The 18,758-nt window shown below is 36.3% G+C and overlaps 1 protein-coding gene across 2 annotated transcripts in view; it reads left to right on the plus strand.

Moving 5' to 3' along the window:
• PHKB (phosphorylase kinase regulatory subunit beta) overlaps positions 1-18,758 on the plus strand; it is a 241,324-nt gene that overhangs the window by 204,128 nt on the left and 18,438 nt on the right. For both annotated transcript variants that reach the window (XM_032326064.1, XM_032326066.1), the window contains 3 exons: positions 1,982-2,072; positions 4,897-5,099; positions 16,328-16,462. In XM_032326064.1, the coding sequence (XP_032181955.1) occupies positions 1,982-2,072; positions 4,897-5,099; positions 16,328-16,462 (429 nt within the window). The remainder of the gene's footprint in view (positions 1-1,981; positions 2,073-4,896; positions 5,100-16,327; positions 16,463-18,758) is intronic.

Below are 18,758 nucleotides of genomic sequence, written 5' to 3' on the forward strand. Positions count from 1 at the left end.
ATAAGCAAAAATAATAGAAGGCAGTTCTCTCACTACTTAAGTTGAATGAATCCCAGTGATTATAGTTGCTTCATGTAAAATAACTAATATGTTCTGCAGAAGTAGTCTCTCAGGGAATGGAAAAAAAAATAGGGCAAGATGAGATAAAATTATTTCAGTTCACAATGGAGTAGGTATGCCTAAATGCATAGCCCTCTGTATTTTGAAGCAATTCTAGTCATTTTACCAGCAGAATCTAATATTTTGAAAGTAAGAATACATGTATTTTTTAAATGACCCATTATTATCTCATTTTGAAAAAAAAATCTCAAGCTATGTCATAAGAAATTGTCTTAACCTCAACGAGCCTCAAGTTTCTGATCTCTAAAATAAGAGGATTTAACAAGACCATCTAAGAGATGTATATCAAGTATATCAACTCAAATATACCATTCCAACCCAAAAGAAATACTATAATAATCCTCTGGCTAAATCTCAAATTTGCACTATAAATTCTCAGCACAGTAAGACATACAAGCCAATAGATGTTGCTTTTCAGCCAGTATATTTCAAATGTGGTCTATAGTCTAATTTTTTGCTAAGTGAACTTGTTTTTACTTTATGTTATTATTCTTGGATTTTAGATAAAGCATTAACTAGCAGATATTTAGAGTGATGACTCTCGTGTTTAAAAGAACAAACTCCTGGAAGTTTATTTACTGTATTTTTCCTTTTATGGCTTTCCACTGACACACTTAGGTTGGCGGTACGCTACGGGGCTGCCTTTACCCAGAAATTTTCTTCCTCTATAGCCCCACACATTACTACTTTTCTGGTACACGGAAAACAGGTAACATACACAGAATGTGGCAAAACTGAAGCTGCTTGAAACGTGTGGGCTTATTTGCATTCTGAGGGTTAAGTATGTCTTTTGGTCTTAAAATGTGTGGATGAAAGCTTCTCTAAAAGTAAGAAGCATTTGTTTCACTAACTTTACCCGTTATTTACTTAATTTTCTACTAGTCCGTATATGTTGGAATTAAGGAATATAGATACTTTTTATAAGTCAGCTTCCATGGATATCCTGAAATATAGGAAACTGTTTGAAACCTACATTTTCATTTTATTTTCTTCCTCTAAAAGTTCCACATGAATTTTACTTTTGAGGGAAAAATGTCTTATGTATTGCATGTGCCATGCTTTAAAAAAAATCTGTTCTCTCTAGAATCTGAGACTTTTTCGGAAATGTAAAAATAGCAATGTGTCTTCCTTCCTCCAACATTCTGGCTCTATCAAGAAAAAAAAGATGCTGGTATTTCATTGTATCACTTCCTGAAATTGACTACTTAGCGAGTCCCCAAATCCAGGAATTTGGTTATCTAGGCACCAAAAGAAACATGATTTAAAATGGTTATAGGAATAGAAGACATATATAGTGACAGACTTAATAATGATTTTTTTAATTAAAGATTTTATTTATTTATTTGACAGAGAGAAATCACAAGTAGGCAGAGCAGCAGGCAGAGAGAGAGGGGGTGGAGTAGGCTCCCTGATGAGCAGAGAGCCCAATGCGAGACTTGATCCCAGGACCCTGAGATCATGACCTGAGCCGAAGGCAGAGGCTTAACCCACCGAGCCACCCAGGTGCCCCAATAATGAATTTTTTAATGCAAAATCAGAATAGTCATTTAATAACTCCTCCTAACTCGACTCCCCTTCAAAGGGATGGTTAGGCTCCTTTTCTTTCTTTTTAAATTGATAATGGCATGAATCATGCTGGTAGCAGAGATAAAGATGAGGGGTTCCCTTCCTAATTCTGGATGGTCCTACAGTTGGGGAGACTTCAGATATGAGGTCCAGTGTCTTGGGCTCAGTATTTCCTTCAAATTATTATTTAAGGACTTAGTTGTGCACATTTTTCAATCTTCCACATCAGGGCCCCCATTCATTCACCATCTTTTAGATTTGTCAACCTCTGGCGTGCTCTGTTCTTTGCCCCCAGGTCGGTTGTGCGCTGTGCAGCAAGTCTTTTAAGTAAAGTAGTGGACAGCCTGGCCCCATCCATTACTAATGTTTTAGTGCAGGGCAAACAGGTAAGTATCTGATTTTCAGACTCTCACTCAATCACATCCCAAAAGCTTCTGGATAAGACTCTTGCTTTTAAATCTGGCAAGCCTCAATATCCTAGGCCTCTCAGCCACATTAACAATGGCTCAGGCATTTCTACAGAAGGCTCCTACAGAAGCAAAACCTAATCTTAAAGATGCACATTCACTAAGTAGACCACCCCTTTCTCCTGCTGTATCTTAGAGATGTGGTTTCCGACTCCTGTGTTGAGATCAGTGAGGCTGCTGACCCAGAACATGCAATAATGCCAACTAAAGTACTCCACACAAGTTTTGGATAGGCAGGGCCAAGACAGGTGAATAGCAAAGGGCACATTTCCCCTTCTACTCCACATGAAATTCTTCTCACTCTGAGAAATGCTTTGACTCCCCAGATCTTTAATCCTTTAGGCCACCTCTTCCTATAGCTCCTCCCCTCCCACAAGGGCCAGCTCTCGTTAGCTCCTCCTCACAGAGCCTTCTCCAGTTACCAGTGGTTCCTTTCTCCACTGGCTTCTCATGACAGACCTGTGACACTTCTCACAATCTGTCCTGGATCCCAGTTCATTTCCAAGTGTCCCAAGGTAAGCTGTGAACACCTGGAAGTCAGGGCCCAGGTCTTTTCCAGGACCTGTTCCAGCATGGGGTCTGGCTTGATAAATGTGGCTTGAATTGAGCCTGTGCATGTGGGAATGCAGAGTGGGATGTGGCTGCTCATTTTTGTTTTGTTTACCATTAGCTCTAATTACCTGGCTGAATCATCACTGGTTGGAGTGAAAACCTGTTTGCTTTCTTTCTCTTCTCTGGGACTATGTGCACTTTATCATGCTTTCCTGACAGTTGGCCTAGGGATATAATAAGCTTTAATAATATGAAATACTTTAACCCTCCTTAATAGAATCAGCCCATTGCTCATATTTCAGGGCTCTTAATTCATTAAAACTGAAATTATTTCATCTTGACATCCAGCTTAAAATGTTAGAATAGTAAATTCTTTTATCTTGTAATATTTATTAACAATGAAAAAGTGATTGTACTAATTAAAAACTCCTGAGAAAAAGTTAAATCATTTCTCACACATGTTATTTTCTCTGTTTTCTCCAAATTAATAGTAGAATTAATAGAATTTTCATCCTCATTCATCAGCTACATAGACCAAGATACAGGAAGTACCTTATCCATTGCTCTAACTCTCCACAGTCCTTACATCCAGCCACAGTCTCATATTGCTGCCCTGGACTGGGTTACCTCTGAGAGAAAGTAAATGGGCTTTGGGAAGCTATTTTTCCTTGGATTTTAGGTCTCCATAGTATATCTGAAAATATAGTTAATTCTACTACATATGAGTATATGAGAAGATTTTGAAGATCTTTGAGGTCATGGCATCTGACCCCTTGGAGAGGGGTGGGTTAGGGTTAGTCATGTCCATTCTGTGCATTATATGGAGGAGACTTGCAGCCTGTGATCCTGAGACTCTGCCCTCCATATCCTAGGGGGCTTGTCGTGAGGCTGTGGCTGGACCGCTGCCTGCCAGAGCAGCACATCTCTCATGGAAACATTTATAGAGCCGAGTAAGCCTGGAAGCCTGACAGCCCCATTTCAGGTGCATGAAGTCCCTTTACTGACTGCATCTTACCACTTTACCAAAAAGAAATGAGGATCAAGCATTCAAAGTTTGCATTCCCTCATTTATGAAATACTGCCCTGAGAACTGAAGTTAATACTGTTCCTACAAAGTGCTTCCCAATCACCTCAAGCTCTCTGGAATGAAACAGTGGTTTAGTCATCACTGCTTCCAGAGGCAGTGGTGTGCCTTCTCTTTGTTTTCTTCTTTACACACTGACATTTTAATAAAAGTAATCACACTTGGACTAACTGGTTAGTACCACTTGTGATATAATAAACCAGCAGTTCTCAGTTTTCACTTCCTCATAAAGTTGGGGCAAAAGATCCCGTGATCTCTCTCACCTCATCTCAGAAAACACAAGCACCCTTTGATATGCTTTTCATTTTCCTGCCTCTCATAATTGTGCACTGTCCATGAAAGAGAGAGGGAGAGGGGTAATCAGGAGGAAGGAGGGGCTGCAGTCTCTTCTGGGGGGCAAGATGCCAAGGAGAGAGGAGACAGAGTATTCCTCTTGCGAGCTCCAGCAGCCCTCTCTGCTTTGAGTTTTTGTTGTCATTTCCCTCTGTGCTTTCTCATTTCCTAGGCCTGTGGGCAGCCTCGTTTATTCCCCTCCATAGGTGATAGATAGATCAACAAGTATTTTAATACTCACTAGGTGCCTAACACAATGCTGAGATAAGTTGGGGCTACACTAGAACTATATGACCTTGCATCTGCCTTTCAAAAGGTGATAGTGTTGTTAAAGAGCAAAAGTTCCACATGAGAAACCATAAAAGAAATGAAAAATATACTCTCAACTACTAAATTGTGTAGACTGCGCAGTAAAGTAAAACTATCCAATGTATTTTGGTTTCTCTGGGGAGTTTCTAGTACTAAAGTCATTCAGAATAATTTTCTCTTAATAGTTATTTATATTCCTTCCCTGCTTTTATCCACTCACCTTCACTCCCCTAACTGGGACCCTTACCTGCCCTTATATTTTAGACCAGACTGTGAACCATCATGAACTCCAGTGGGAGTCACGCTTTGAAAGCCATTTTAATAAATAGCAGGAACAGTTATTCTACCTAATTCCCTAGTTCACGTAGAGTAATTTCAGCCTGCCAGTCATCCTGAGCCTTGAATTTTTTTCTTTTATCTTTTAGTAGCTAGGAAATTTTTGCAATAAAAATCTGCCACTTATAGGTAACTCTGGGTGCCTTTGGGCATGAAGAAGAGGTTATCTCTAATCCTTTGTCTCCGAGAGTGATTAAGAACATCATCTATTACAAGTGTAATACCCATGATGAGAGGGAGGCGGTCATTCAGCAAGAACTGGTCATCCATATTGGCTGGATCATCTCCAATAACCCTGAGTTATTCAGTGGCATGCTGAAAATTCGAATTGGGTGAGTAAAGTGCTTTGCATTTGCCTAAAGAGAATTGTTCAAGTTGTCTTCCCACAGACGTGGCCTGCCCCAGGCCTGATCGGTATCTAGGAAAGCACATCTTTCCCCAGAGTAGATAGAGGCAACGTCTGGTGGTATGAAGAAATAAATACTTGTGGCCTGAAAGAATATTCCTATTTCTTTAAATTTCCATGTTAAACATAATGAAGTAACACTATTCTCTGGTAAAATCAAACTCCAGGGATTTAAACAACTGCAACATGCTTAAAAAAAAACCAAACAAACAAAAAACAAAAAACCACCACTAAGCGTAACACTGATAAAAATTCCCGTAAGTAAAATGGTTAAACCTTAAGAGAAGAATGATTTTCAGTAAAATTGGGTGTCAGGAAGACATACTGGAGTAAAAATTTTTGTCCCTTTTCAGAATATTCTACTGCATCCATTTTCTACCAGAGTCTGATTTTTATTCATTAAAATCTTAAATGTTCTGTTTGGAGGAGAAATTAAAAGTAAGCGTCTGGTGAACTTGAATCTTCCTAATCAAGATTTTCGTGAGGCAGCGTGGTCAGGCAGGCTGACCCAGCTCTGGCATTCAGCAGAACTGAGTGGTTCTGGTCTGAGTCCTGGTTGCCACTTACCAATTTAGTGACCTGGGATAAATGATTGAGCCTCTCCAGCCTCACTTTCATACCAGGCTTATTGTTTTATGTGAGATGGAATGAGAGAATATGTTTTAAAAACCCACCACAACCAAATAAAGCATAAATATTTCTTTTCTTTAATTTTTTATCACATACATGATTATCTCCTAATTGTCAGAATCAAACAATACTGAAGCATAAAGAGTAATCTAATCTATGGCCAGTTTTAGGGTGGGGGTGTTCCTCTAGGGTTTAAAAAGAATATAGAATTTGTCAGGAACAAATATATGTGAATGTGTGAGTATGAATAAGTGTATAGCTTGCTGGTAATATAATTAGATTATTAGTATCTTTACTATTTCTGTTCTGCTTGATTCTCAATTTTTGGTAAAAATCTTAAAAATTGCTCATTTTAATTATGGATTTATCTCCTCCTTGCATGTTTTCTTTCAGTTTTATTTTGTATATTTAAAATTTTTTTGTCCATATTACTTTATAATTTTAACAATATATCTTCCTTTGTGCCATTTATTTTCTACTTGAATTCTTTAAAAAATATTTTTTTTAATTTCAATTATCTACAAAATTTGTAGATATCTACAAATATCTCTAAAAAATTTTTTTAAATTTCAAATATCTACAAAATTAGAGACTAATACAATAAAGCCTCTGTGCTCATACTTTCACTCAGCTTCAACAATATCATCATATGGCCAATCTTATTTCACTCATACCTCCCAATTAATCACCCCACCCAAACCCCATCCAAGTTTAAAGCAAATCCATCATTTCATCTCATCTGTAAATACTTGAGTGTGTATCTCTAAAAGATAAGGACTTTTTAAAAACATAACCATGATACCATTACAATGCATAAAATATAACAAATTATTTTCTGTCTGATATTATTCCCATGGCTGCTTTCTTCTACTGTCATTATTAGTTTAATATACTGTCTTCTCTTTACCCTTAATGTTCTTTTTTCATTTAGTATAGATATATCTATTATGTTCAGCATCTATGCTGTATTTATTTTTAATTCAATCTGACATCTTTTCATAGAAGTATGTATTTCATATTTGTGCCATTTCTTTTCTATTTTGACTTATTAATTCCTATCATGTTGTTTTCTGTTTACTGTGCTTTCTTTTTATTTTTTCCTTATTTCTTTGTGCTGGATTTCCCTTTCATTTCTTAGTTTTAATTTTGCACGTGAATATGAAGCACTTGATAAAAAACGATTGCACAGTTTTTCTTTCAAAAATTACATATAAAAAAACTAGGTGCTTATTTGGCAGTATCTGCATACCTCATGTTTCAACAATTCTCATTCTAGGAATTTAGACATATTTTATAGCAGTCTTCATTTCAGTAGTCTTTGAAATAGTGAAACCTTGGGAACAGCCTAGATATCCATCAGTAGGAAATAGTTTAAATTATTATAGTCAGAGAGTAAAATGCTGCTCAGCCATTACAAGTAACAAGAGAAAGTCTTTACTGACATTTATAAATGTCCAAGATAAATTAAGTGAAAAAATAGCTAAGTTGCAAATGTATTATTCTGTTTTTTAATAAAAGAGCAATAATAATACTATACATTATGTGTATAATGCATATATGGGGAAATCTCTGAGAAATAAAATTGGTGTCCGTTATTTTCTCTAGGAAATTTCTACTTTTAAGTTATATTTTTCAGTTTTATTTAAAGTTGTTTCATTTGAGGTTATTATTTTTAAACTCTTGGCCTGATTTCAATTATAGTTTATTTCAGGTGAATTTCCCAATCTTTATCTCACCTTTCTTTTGATCAAGAAATGAATTCACTCAGCATAGAACTTGACCTTAATTTTTATCCCTTGAAATTGTTCCTTTCAAAGATTTAGAGGTGTTCCAAATCAGCTATAAGAACTTGGAATCATACCCTGATTTGTTCAGTCTATTTGCTCTAATATTTTTAACTCCAACCTCTTGACTACATATAAAGATACAGAAATGGGTCTTTCGTGTAAGTTGTCCCTAAATGAAAGGAAATGTGATTCTCTGTATCCATACCAGGTATTAAAAGTACTCTATTGTCCCAGGCTCAGGCATTTCTCTGAATCTGACTGAGAAGCAAAGGTTATAACTTCCAAAGCACGTTCTTTCTAATAAATGTTCTATACAGGAGAGGCTCTTTAAGTGATAGTCATCCTTGCAGAGGTTCAAGCAAAGCCCGAGAGTAAAAGTTAACAGTTTCCCAGGATTTTACTTCCAATACTGTGTTTTTCAGCCTGTTAGTAGTTTTTCCTTTACTGCTTATTTAGCATTTTAGGCTAATTTATGTTCTTCTAAAAACCCATTGGAATTTTCTTTTTTGAATTCAGATCTGACCTGAAATTTCTCTTCACAGAAATGAAATATGTTTAATTTATTTTAAAAATAGTTTTCTTCCTGTTTTTGTATCTGCTACTCTGTATGTTCAGTGCCTTCCATGAGAAACAATATACTCTTTTTTCCTTAAACTGTGCCACCCATAATAAAAATGTCAGGACAGCAGCATGTGACTTAGTATTTAACGATAGCAGAAAACCTCCTAATGAAGATTTGCCATGCAACTTTAATTATTCATTGTCCTGAAATTCATCCTGGAATTAATCAGGGCATTATATTTCCACTGTGTGTATTAACAATGTCCCTGCCCGATTCATTAATGTGTATTTCCCTCTCACGTGGGACTCACAGGTTTAGCTCTAAATACTGGTACATTTTCAGTTGGAGAGAAGTCTATTTTTTCTTCATAAGGTATAATTTATTTGAGAAATTTACTTCTGCTAAGGATAGGGACTGCATCTTAACTTCCTGTCTCTGTCAGGGTCTAGCTCACAAGAGATGCTCAATAAAATTTGACAGATTATTTAATATATAGGTTATAAGCAGGTTCAGATAGCTTGCTTGAGCCAGTGGGGGGAATCTAGGAAACCCAAAAGATAGCATGTTTCTGTGGTCATTAGATAAAGAAATAAAGGACTTTTACTTTTTTTTAAATTACTTCAAGTTTTTTTTCCTATTTTTAAATTTAAATTAAACTAACTAACATATAGTGTGTTATTAGTTTCAGAGGTAGAGTTTAGTGCTTCATCAGTTGCACATAACACCCAGTGCTCATTATATCACGTGCCCTCCTTAATATCCATCAACCGATTACCGCATTCTACCACCCCCACCCCCAATAGCAAACCTCCATTTGTTTCCTATGATTAAGGACTCTTTACTTTTGATAAATGTACTTAATTTGTACAAGCCATGTACTTCAGGAAATTACCAAGTTAAACAGGGTCTTGTTTATATGAAAATCCACTTATACATGTAGAAGGTAGAAGGATATAGCACTTTCCTCACTTCTTTTGTTAATGGAATGGCATAGCTAATCACATCAGTATGGTTCAAGTTGCCTTATCATGGTACCTCCCTAAATAGCATTCCTAATAAGGATTTAAGGGCATATGCATATGAATAAAGTGGTTATTGTACTCAGAAGTTCACTATGATAAACTATTTCCTCCTCTTCTTCCAACATAACAAATATTATTTATTGATTGCCTATTATATACCATGCAATATACTAAAATACTTCACATATATTATCTGATTTAATTGATTCAACAACTTTGAGGTAGGCACTAGTACCTCCATTTTAAAATCAACAAACTGAGGTTCAGAAAGCTTAGATGACCTTAGTCAAACCAGTTTGTCAAAGTGGGATTCATACCCAGATCTGCCTAACTACAAAATTCTTGTTCTTTGATCCTAAGTACTAATGTTTTCACTTACATAAACTGTTGCTGTTTTCTCAGGGAAACAGACATTGCTGTTTTCCTAAAAACTTATGACTTTATGGTCTCTTCTACATGATTTCAACTTATGGTCCATTTTGTATTCAAGTATTTATGTAGCAACTGTGATGTACCTTGGCCCCAGATAGTTTTCATCTTTTGTTTATCACTCCTCTAATCTGGCATCAGTACTGTTTAACATACAGTGCAGGGCACACTAAGAAGCCTGAATAGTTAGAAGTTAACCTAAGAAATGAGATTTTGCCCCTTTATTCATCACGAGACTAAACCAATGGAGATGATGTGGAACTGATTCTAAATTAGCTTCTTGTACACTGCAAGAAATGTAAAATACTGTAAAAGTTTAACAGAGTAACTCTCCCAAGGTCATAAGACTACAAACCAGGATTTGAACCTAGAGTGAATGTCTCTAGTGTTCATGTTTCCCCAGCCCCTGTTCCAGCTCATTTGTCTATAAAATAGGGAAGCTATCCTTGCTTGGGCTTCCTCATTGGATTGTGCAGATTCTGGGTAAGGAATGTGAAGATGTTTTGTAAAACTTCTACAATATTGCCCTGACATTCAGTAATTTGAGGTTCTCTATCATGTGGCTTTTGGAGTACAGGTATATCTAGGGATATCTTTTACATGCCAGAAATCCCAAGAAGGAGGAACCTCTCCCATCCAACATCCATTCTCTCTCTCTCCCTTTCTCTCCTCCACTCTTTCCCTCTCTCTCTCTCTCTCTATTCCAGTCCTAGGCTTGCAAAGACTCTCTGCTCCCATAAGATATGTTCACCATAGAGGTATCCCTTTCTGCCATGGTTGTTTCTCCTTGAGAACCCAATGCAGTGATCCCCAAGCATTTCATACAAAAACCTTAACTCAGAATCTCTTTTGGATATACTTTGTTGCCATGTGACTTGGTCTCACGCCTCCATCAATTGATCATCCCTCATGAAATACTTGGTAGACCCTATACCTGTGCCCATAGTGCTCTTTAGCCACATTAACAGAAAAGTTTTGGAACCTTGTTTCTATTCTAGGGATATCAGACAACTTTAGAGAAGTACTATTATCGTGTCTATGGGGCTTGTGATAGTGTTTTTCTGAAAAGGAAAAAGATATTTTTGTATTTTTCAATATGTTTTTATTGTACTTTATCCTTAAATCAATTTTACTCAAACCTCAGCTCCCTAAGTCAATGGTTTCCTCGCATGTTAGTTTACTGCCGCTGCAGAAACACACTTATATGTTTCTTTACAACAATTTACCTTAAGTTAGTTCCTAGAAGGTTTTAGTTTGTTTAATGATGAGTAAATTATTCATTCGTAGGGTCCTTGAATGTCAAATATCTTATAAACTGTTAAACTTGTTGCTTCTCTAAGTCTCCCCTTTCTGTATTATAGTGATTCCAGCATGATTTTAAAAAGGGGAATGTTATGGAAAATACATTTTTTTTTACTTCCTTAAAGGTTAAAGCATTTCAGACTCATTCATATCTAACTTTTTACTATTGTTTCTCTTGTTGATTATGAATAAAGAGATTGAGAGTTCAGTCAGCTTCTAACACTGTCTTCCGCCTGAAATGCCAACATTCACTAGGTTGCATGCCCATAAGAAATAGGAACATTTATTTTAGTCATGGTACATTTATCCAGAATTCCTCTGCACTACATGTACTTTTATCTCTCTGTTTTAACTTTTCTCGCTGAGGTTTTGGGGTTTTTAAAATTTATTTATTTACATCACCCACTGTCTCATTGCTTTAAATCAGTACTACCATGTTTCTTTTCTCTTTTTTCCAAGGTTAATTCTGCCAGTGCAGTTTCTCAACATTACTGCTATCAGGTACTCCTGTGAACAAAATTAACCTGCTCACAGGAATGGTATTCTAGTCTGATAATGATTTGATTTGCTGTCTCATTATTGATTTGTGCTCCAGCTTTCATGTTGAAATAGATCAAGTTCCTGACAGGCCCATTACTGTAAAGACCTCCAATCAACTGCTTTCTGCTCTAGGTCTGTCAGTCAGGCTTTAGTGGGAGATAACCCCTGAGGATATATGTTATCAAGCCTTTTTCATCTCCACTTTTCATACTGCCAGGACATCCTCTGTAAGCAATTATGCTTCAGACATGTCTTGTCTTCTGATGCCCACAACTGGGTCTGTGGATCACACATCTGATGCTTAGAGAAGGCCATTGATGTCATAGCTACTAGACTATAACATTGCTTATGCAGTAAAGGAAAGAGGAGGTAATTAGAGGTCTGAGTTCATTAGCATGGCTTGATACTCATTCAGAGGTCTCTGTTTTTGACATTTTATATTTATATGAAGTGAGGAAGTGAGATGATGGAACTCTCCTACCTCTGCTCTGATGATTTCAGGGGTAGAGCGAATGAGTCATTGTTCTCCAGTTACCAGACAGGAAGCTCAGTTTGCCTTATCAAATTATCACCCTCTCTGTATTAATATCAGTCAAGTGCCTTCCTGTGCAATTTTCCCATCTCCTCTCATATGGCTTAATAAATGCTTGCAGAGAGTTATACATTCACTTGTTTAACAGCAAACTTGGCAGACACTTCTTAGTATCTTCAGATTGGCTCAAAGTGATTATTTTTAAAGATGTGTCTTGCTATGAATCAGAGGCATGTTTTCAGAAAATGTCAGCTGTCCTCATTTACCAGTGATGTCAGATTTCCATGTACTTTGTAGTATATTTCACTCCTTGATTGGGGCATGTTAGAAAGAAAAATACCAATATATACACAATATGTTTACTAACCTCACAACAAGAGAGTTTTTAGAAGGATAATGTATCCCTAGGACTATATAGGGATACTATCTACCTTATCATACTTCTCCAGTAGTGCTGAAGAATTCATTGTCCCCAAGTCAAATCTTGGCACACATGAAGGTTGTTCTGGTCAGTTGTGTGTATATGCCACTCTCTCATTTGCTTATTGGCAAGTAGAGCATGTCCTTGGTTCTTTAGACAGACTGAATCTATATGGATGTGGTCCAATGATAACCTTCATTCTTTTGACCTTCCACATTTGCTTGCTTGCTTTTTCTTTCCCTATTTTGCATTAACTGCTTCTATATTGTAATGTCAAATCAGATTTGATGACTTTGTCAGCGGGAATGAGGGTAAGAAGTGAGATGTTCTCATGCAAAGGAATTAATGCCCTTATATATGGATTAAATGTCTAAAAATGGATTAAATGTCTTTGAATTTTTTAACTTTGTTTCTCACTTGGTAATTTACATTCTCTGTCTCTGACTGTTGTATAGTAGTTTATGTCTAAGACTTTTGCTGTTGTTTAGTCCTTTGAAGAATTTCAAGCTGAATAGTTTAGTTTGGCCAGTATTTTTGAATGAATAAATGTATTTTAATAATTTGGCTGATAAGTTATATTAATTTGTGCTAGAGTGAATGAAAAACAGTCACCTTCTTTCTTTGGTGACTGTTGAGTATAATGTTTTCTATAATTTGGCTCACAGTATAGCTGAGATTTTATGAACAGAAGGAAAAAACCCTAGGGGAAGTTTTTAGATCTCCAACTATCTTTATTTATGGTACTAAAGATTTGAAAAGGTAACTATGATAAATAATGGTCAGTTTTGATAATTCAAGTTTTAGAGGACTTTAGAAGGTTAATGTTTTTGAAATTTTAAAGTTATTTATTTTAGAAGGGGACACGTCCTGAATTTAAGTGGATAAGGCCCTTGCTTAAGTAACTCCAAGACGTCAGTGTAAAATTGTATTACCTTTCTCCAACCTGAATATCAGAGGTCAAATAAAAGGAGTTTGCTAACATTTTTCATGACTCTATAATTTCAAAAGCTTTTAAACATATATTGTCTTATTTAGTCCTCAAAATAATTCCATAAAATGAGCAGAACGAGTATTTGAAAACTAATTTGCCAGTGGAACACAGTTGGTGAGTGACAGGATTGATATTTAAGCCTGTCTTATATTTTTGCTTGTCATCATAAATAGACTAAATGTTTAGTAAAATCCTCACATATCCATAATTTAAATGGCTATAGGCAATTGTTAGCAATTTACATTTGCCTTGCTTCTTCTTCTTCTTCTTTTTTTTTTTTGCTGTAGATTATAAAGCAAATTCCAGACATTTTTTGTTTTAATCCTCAATAATTAAGTAAGTATATATATCTTAAAAAGGAAGTTTTCTCAGTAATCACAATACCATTATCACATCCAACAAAATTATCAATAATTCCTTAATATCACCTAATACCCAGTTCTTATACACATTTTTGTGGTTGTCCTCAAAATAACTTAAAAAAAGAAATTGGGATCCCAAACAAGGCCCACACATGGCATTTGTTATTATGTCTCTTCAATCACTTTTAATCTAGAATAGGACCCCTTAACCCAGACTTTTCTTTTCATGCCATTGACTTGTTGAGACCAAAAGGCAGGTCTTCAGATTTTTAATTTGATGTTCTTTCTTTTACAAAGTTGCCTCAAATGTAAATGTGAAATATTAAAGAAAGGAAATAATAGAAGACTATTATAACTTGTAAAATTAAAAAGTATTTTATTTAAAGAGAGATCCATGAAGCAGTTTATTATAACTGAAATGTCATTTTAACAGATAATTTCATAAGCAACTTTAACATCACAGCATCCAAAGTAACTATATTCTTGTGGCTTTTAAGCTGCTATAACATTTTGACTAAATACATTTCATAATAATGAGGATGAAGATAATATAGTTTTAGTCCAGCTTTTCTTTTCAACCTATTAGAGAAATAAAAATGGTAACTCTTAATTCAGTCACATGTTCTGTTGTTTTGTTTATTTTTTTGTTTGCAAATGCTGTGTCATCTTTATTGTTCTTACCAGTGAGCTACTATTAAATATTTATTATGCACTATCAACATAAATATTAGTAAGAATATATATTTTAAATTATTATGTTCTGTCCTTAGAAATCTCTCATGCATCTCAGTTAAATTCCTATCTTCCAGAAATGACAACAACAAAGAATACGTGAGAGGATAGGAAAAAGAACTGAGAGTTGCCTCAGCAGATGGCGTGAGATTCGAGCAGTCAAAGAATAGGGGCATTTGCTTTGTGGCCTGTGGGCTGGCCCAGCAGGCTGGGACATATGCCAGGCTGATATCACCTGGGCTCTACTGGGAATGCTTCACAGTTTTCTCATTCTTTTCCTCTGAGAGACATTAAAGGTATCCTGTGAGGATGCATCAGTATTGTTTTGCAAAGCAGCCTTGGCAGAAAGGACTTTAATCTTTTGACTATTTCCACCCAACTTTTTCATCCTCTGTACCTGCAATAGCCTTGTGGGCTGTCTTTCGAAGTGTATCAGGACAAAGATAATGACATATTTGAGTGCAGTCACTTAGGCACTTTAAATCTTCACTGCTGTAACTAGACGTTTCTTCCAGTGGTTTGGCTACACAGCTTCCCTTTGGGAGACAAAGTAGCATGGGTGAATGAAAGCACATTCTTTCTAGTTGCTGAGCCGAACTATCTCTGTTTGTTATTCAGTGTTCACCGAAGGATTTAAGGATAAAGCCTGGGAATCTGCTGTGTAAAACTAATTCCCTAGCTTTTCCTAATGGTGTGTAGAGTTCTGGTACCCTAAGGCACAGTATTATTTCCATGGTTTTCTTTGGTTTGCATAACTGGTTTATCTCAGTTCTTTCCTCAAAATGCAGTAAATGAAAGAAATGAGACGAAAGTATAAAAATACTTATTGAAAACTTCTTAAATCAAAAAGTGAAATAATTTACATATAAGATAATTAAATTTTTTACCTTGGAAAATACAAGGCACACAAGTAGTATTCCAGTTGCCTAAGTAATGACATTAAAGCTTCTTCTGCAATAAAAGTAATTATTTTATGAACAGCATTTATCTATTAAAGAATAGATTCTTTAAGAATAGGTACATGAACAGCATTTAAATATCTGTAAAGGAGGGATGCCTAGGTGGCTTATTTGTTAAGGGTGTGCCTTCGGCTCAGATCACAATCCCAGGGTCCTGGGATGGAGTCCTGCAGTGGGCTCCCTGCTCAGCGGGGAGTCTGCTTCACCCTCTCCCTCTGCTTGTGCTCACTCTCTCTCTCTCTGTCAAATAAATACATAAATAAATAAAATCTTTTTAAAAAAATATATCTGTAAAGGAGATTCTTCTGAAATCTATTGGTAAAAGTACATTCTCTAATATACCCATATGATTGAGTTATAACTAACTGTGTTCTTGTATCTTGAAAGAAGATACTCCTCTGTCCCCTCCAATTGCAAGGGAATGACTACAAAGTAAAAGAAATAGGTGTAAGTGCTTACCATTCCTGGGAAAGGAACATTTATGTAATAGCATATCTCAGCCCATTTCCAATTCCAATGAATTATTTCTGTCCTGCTTGTTTTTTGCATATATCTAGTATTAGGAAAGTAATAGTGTAGCAGCTATTATATACTGTATACTTTCATACCAAATTGGTAGAATCTCATTTAAGAAGAACCTAAGTCCTTACATGTTTTCAGATTTACTACCTAACTGTACGTGCAAGAGCAAGGGTCTTTTTAAAGAATCTGATCATGTCATATAATCTTGATGGAAGTAATTATATCAACGGTTCAGAAAATTCAGATGGCTTTTTCTTCATTCACCTTTCAATGGGTCAGTGCTGTTAAGGGTATTGCTGTAAGAAGCACCAGGTGGTTTTATTTCAAGAGTTATTGATTCATGCTTTTCCTGTTTTGTTTTAGGTGGATCATCCATGCTATGGAGTATGAATTACAGATCCGTGGTGGAGACAAGCCAGCCAGAGACTTGTATCAGCTGTCACCGAGTGAAGTTAAACAACTTCTGTTGGATATTCTCCAGCCCCAACAGAATGGAGGGTAATGAAGACCTGTTGTTACCTCTAGGACACTCTGGATTTATAGTAACATTATACTTTGATATATATATATAAGAGATTAATAAGGTGGTAATAAATAAAATGCAGCAGAGTATCAGAGGTCATCTTATGAGGTAGATAGTATATACAAAATACTAACCCAAATGTCTATCTTCACTTATGATTTTGTGTTGATTTTAATTTTTTATTCTTTTCAGGTATAGTTTATCAGTGTTTCTTAATTTTTATTATTTTGTATAGAACGTAAAACTTCATACTGTGTTGATCAATTTCCTTTCTGAATCTTTGTAGTACTTACCTCCCAACATTTTGGGATAAAGATATGAGTTTGGTAATGTTATTTGAATAAGTTACCTGTGACTGTCTCCCTAAGTAAACTAAAAACTTATTCATGGCTAAACCATTTCATAGCCATAACTTGTGCTAAGCTTAGAATAAGAGCAAAACAAATACTTGTCAAATGCATCAAATTGAAGAATATATATATTTTTTAATTTTTTTATTTTTTATAAACATATATTTTTATCCCCAGGGGTACAGGTCTGTGAATCACCAGGTTTACACACTTCACAGCACTCACCAAAGCACATACCCTCCCCAATGTCCATAATCCCACCCCCTTCTCCCAAACCCCTTCCCACCAGCAACCCTCTGTTTTTTTTTGTTTTTTTTTTTTTTAATTTTTTATTTTTTATAAACATATGTTTTTATTCCCAGGGGTACAGGTCTGTGAATCACCAGGTTTACACACTTCACTAACCTCAGTTTGTTTTGTGAGATTAAGAGTCACTTATGGTTTTGCTCCCTCCCAATCCCATCTTGTTTCATTGATTCTTCTCCTACCCACTTAAGCCCCCATGTTGCATCACCACTTCCTCATATCAGGGAGATCATATGATAGTTGTCTTTCTCTGCTTGACTTATTTCGCTAAGCATGATACGCTCTAGTTCCATCCATGTTGTCGCAAATGGCAAGATTTCATTTCTTTTGATGGCTGCATAGTATTCCATTGTGTATATATACCACATCTTCTTGATCCATTCATCTGTTGATGGACATCTAGGTTCTTTCCATAGTTTGGCTATTGTGGACATTGCTGCAATAAACATTCGGGTGCACGTGCCCCTTTGGATCACTACGTTTGTATCTTTAGGGTAAATACCCAGTAGTGCAATTGCTGGGTCATAGGGCAGTTCTATTTTCAACATTTTGAGGAACCTCCATGCTGTTTTCCAGAGTGGCTGCACCAGCTTGCATTCCCACCAACAGTGTAGGAGGGTTCCCCTTTCTCCGCATCCTCACCAGCATCTGTCATTTCCTGACTTGTTGATTTTAGCCATTCTGACTGGTGTGAGGTGATATCTCATTGTGGTTTTGATTTGTATTTCCCTGATGCCGAGTGATATGGAGCACTTCTTCATGTGTCTGTTGGCCATCTGGATGTCTTCTTTGCAGAAATGTCTGTTCATGTCCTCTGCCCATTTCTTGATTGGATTATTTGTTCTTTGGGTGTTGAGTTTGCTAAGTTCTTTATAGATTCTGGACACTAGTCCTTTATCTGATATGTCGTTTGCAAATATCTTCTCCCATTCTGTCAGTTGTCTTTTGATTTTGTTAACTGTTTCCTTTGCTGTGCAAAAGCTTTTGATCTTGATGAAATCCCAATAGTTCGTTTTTGCCCTTGCTTCCCTTGCCTTTGGTGTTGTTCCTAGGAAGATGTTGCTGCGGCTGAGGTCGAAGAGGTTGCTGCCTGTGTTCTCCTAAAGGATTTTGATGGATTCCTTTCGCACATTGAGGTCCTTCATCCATTTTGAGTTTATTTTGGTGTGTGGTGTAAGGAAATGGTCCAATTTCATTTTTCTGCATGTGGCTGTCCAATTTTCCCAGCACCATTTATTGAAGAGGCTGTCTTTTTTCCATTGGACATTCTTTCCTGCTTTGTCGAAGATTAGTTGACTGTAGAGTTGAGGGTCTATTTCTGGGCTCTCTATTCTGTTCCATTGATCTATGTGTCTGTTTTTGTGCCAGTACCATGCTGTCTTGATGATGACAGCTTTGTAATAGAGCTTGAAGTCCGGAATTGTGATGCCACCAACATTGGCTTTCTTTTTTATTTTTTTTTTTTTTTTTTTTAAAGATTTTATTTATTTATTTGACAGAGAGAGAAATCACAAGTAGGCGGAGAGTCAGGCAGAGAGAGAGAGAGAAGCAGGCTCCCGCTGAGCAAAGAGCCCGATGCGGGGCTCGATCCCAGGACACTGAGATCATGACCTGA

The sequence above is a fragment of the Mustela erminea genome, chromosome 19 (assembly GCF_009829155.1).
Source record: "Mustela erminea isolate mMusErm1 chromosome 19, mMusErm1.Pri, whole genome shotgun sequence".
In the NCBI taxonomy this organism is placed as follows: domain Eukaryota; kingdom Metazoa; phylum Chordata; class Mammalia; order Carnivora; family Mustelidae; genus Mustela; species Mustela erminea.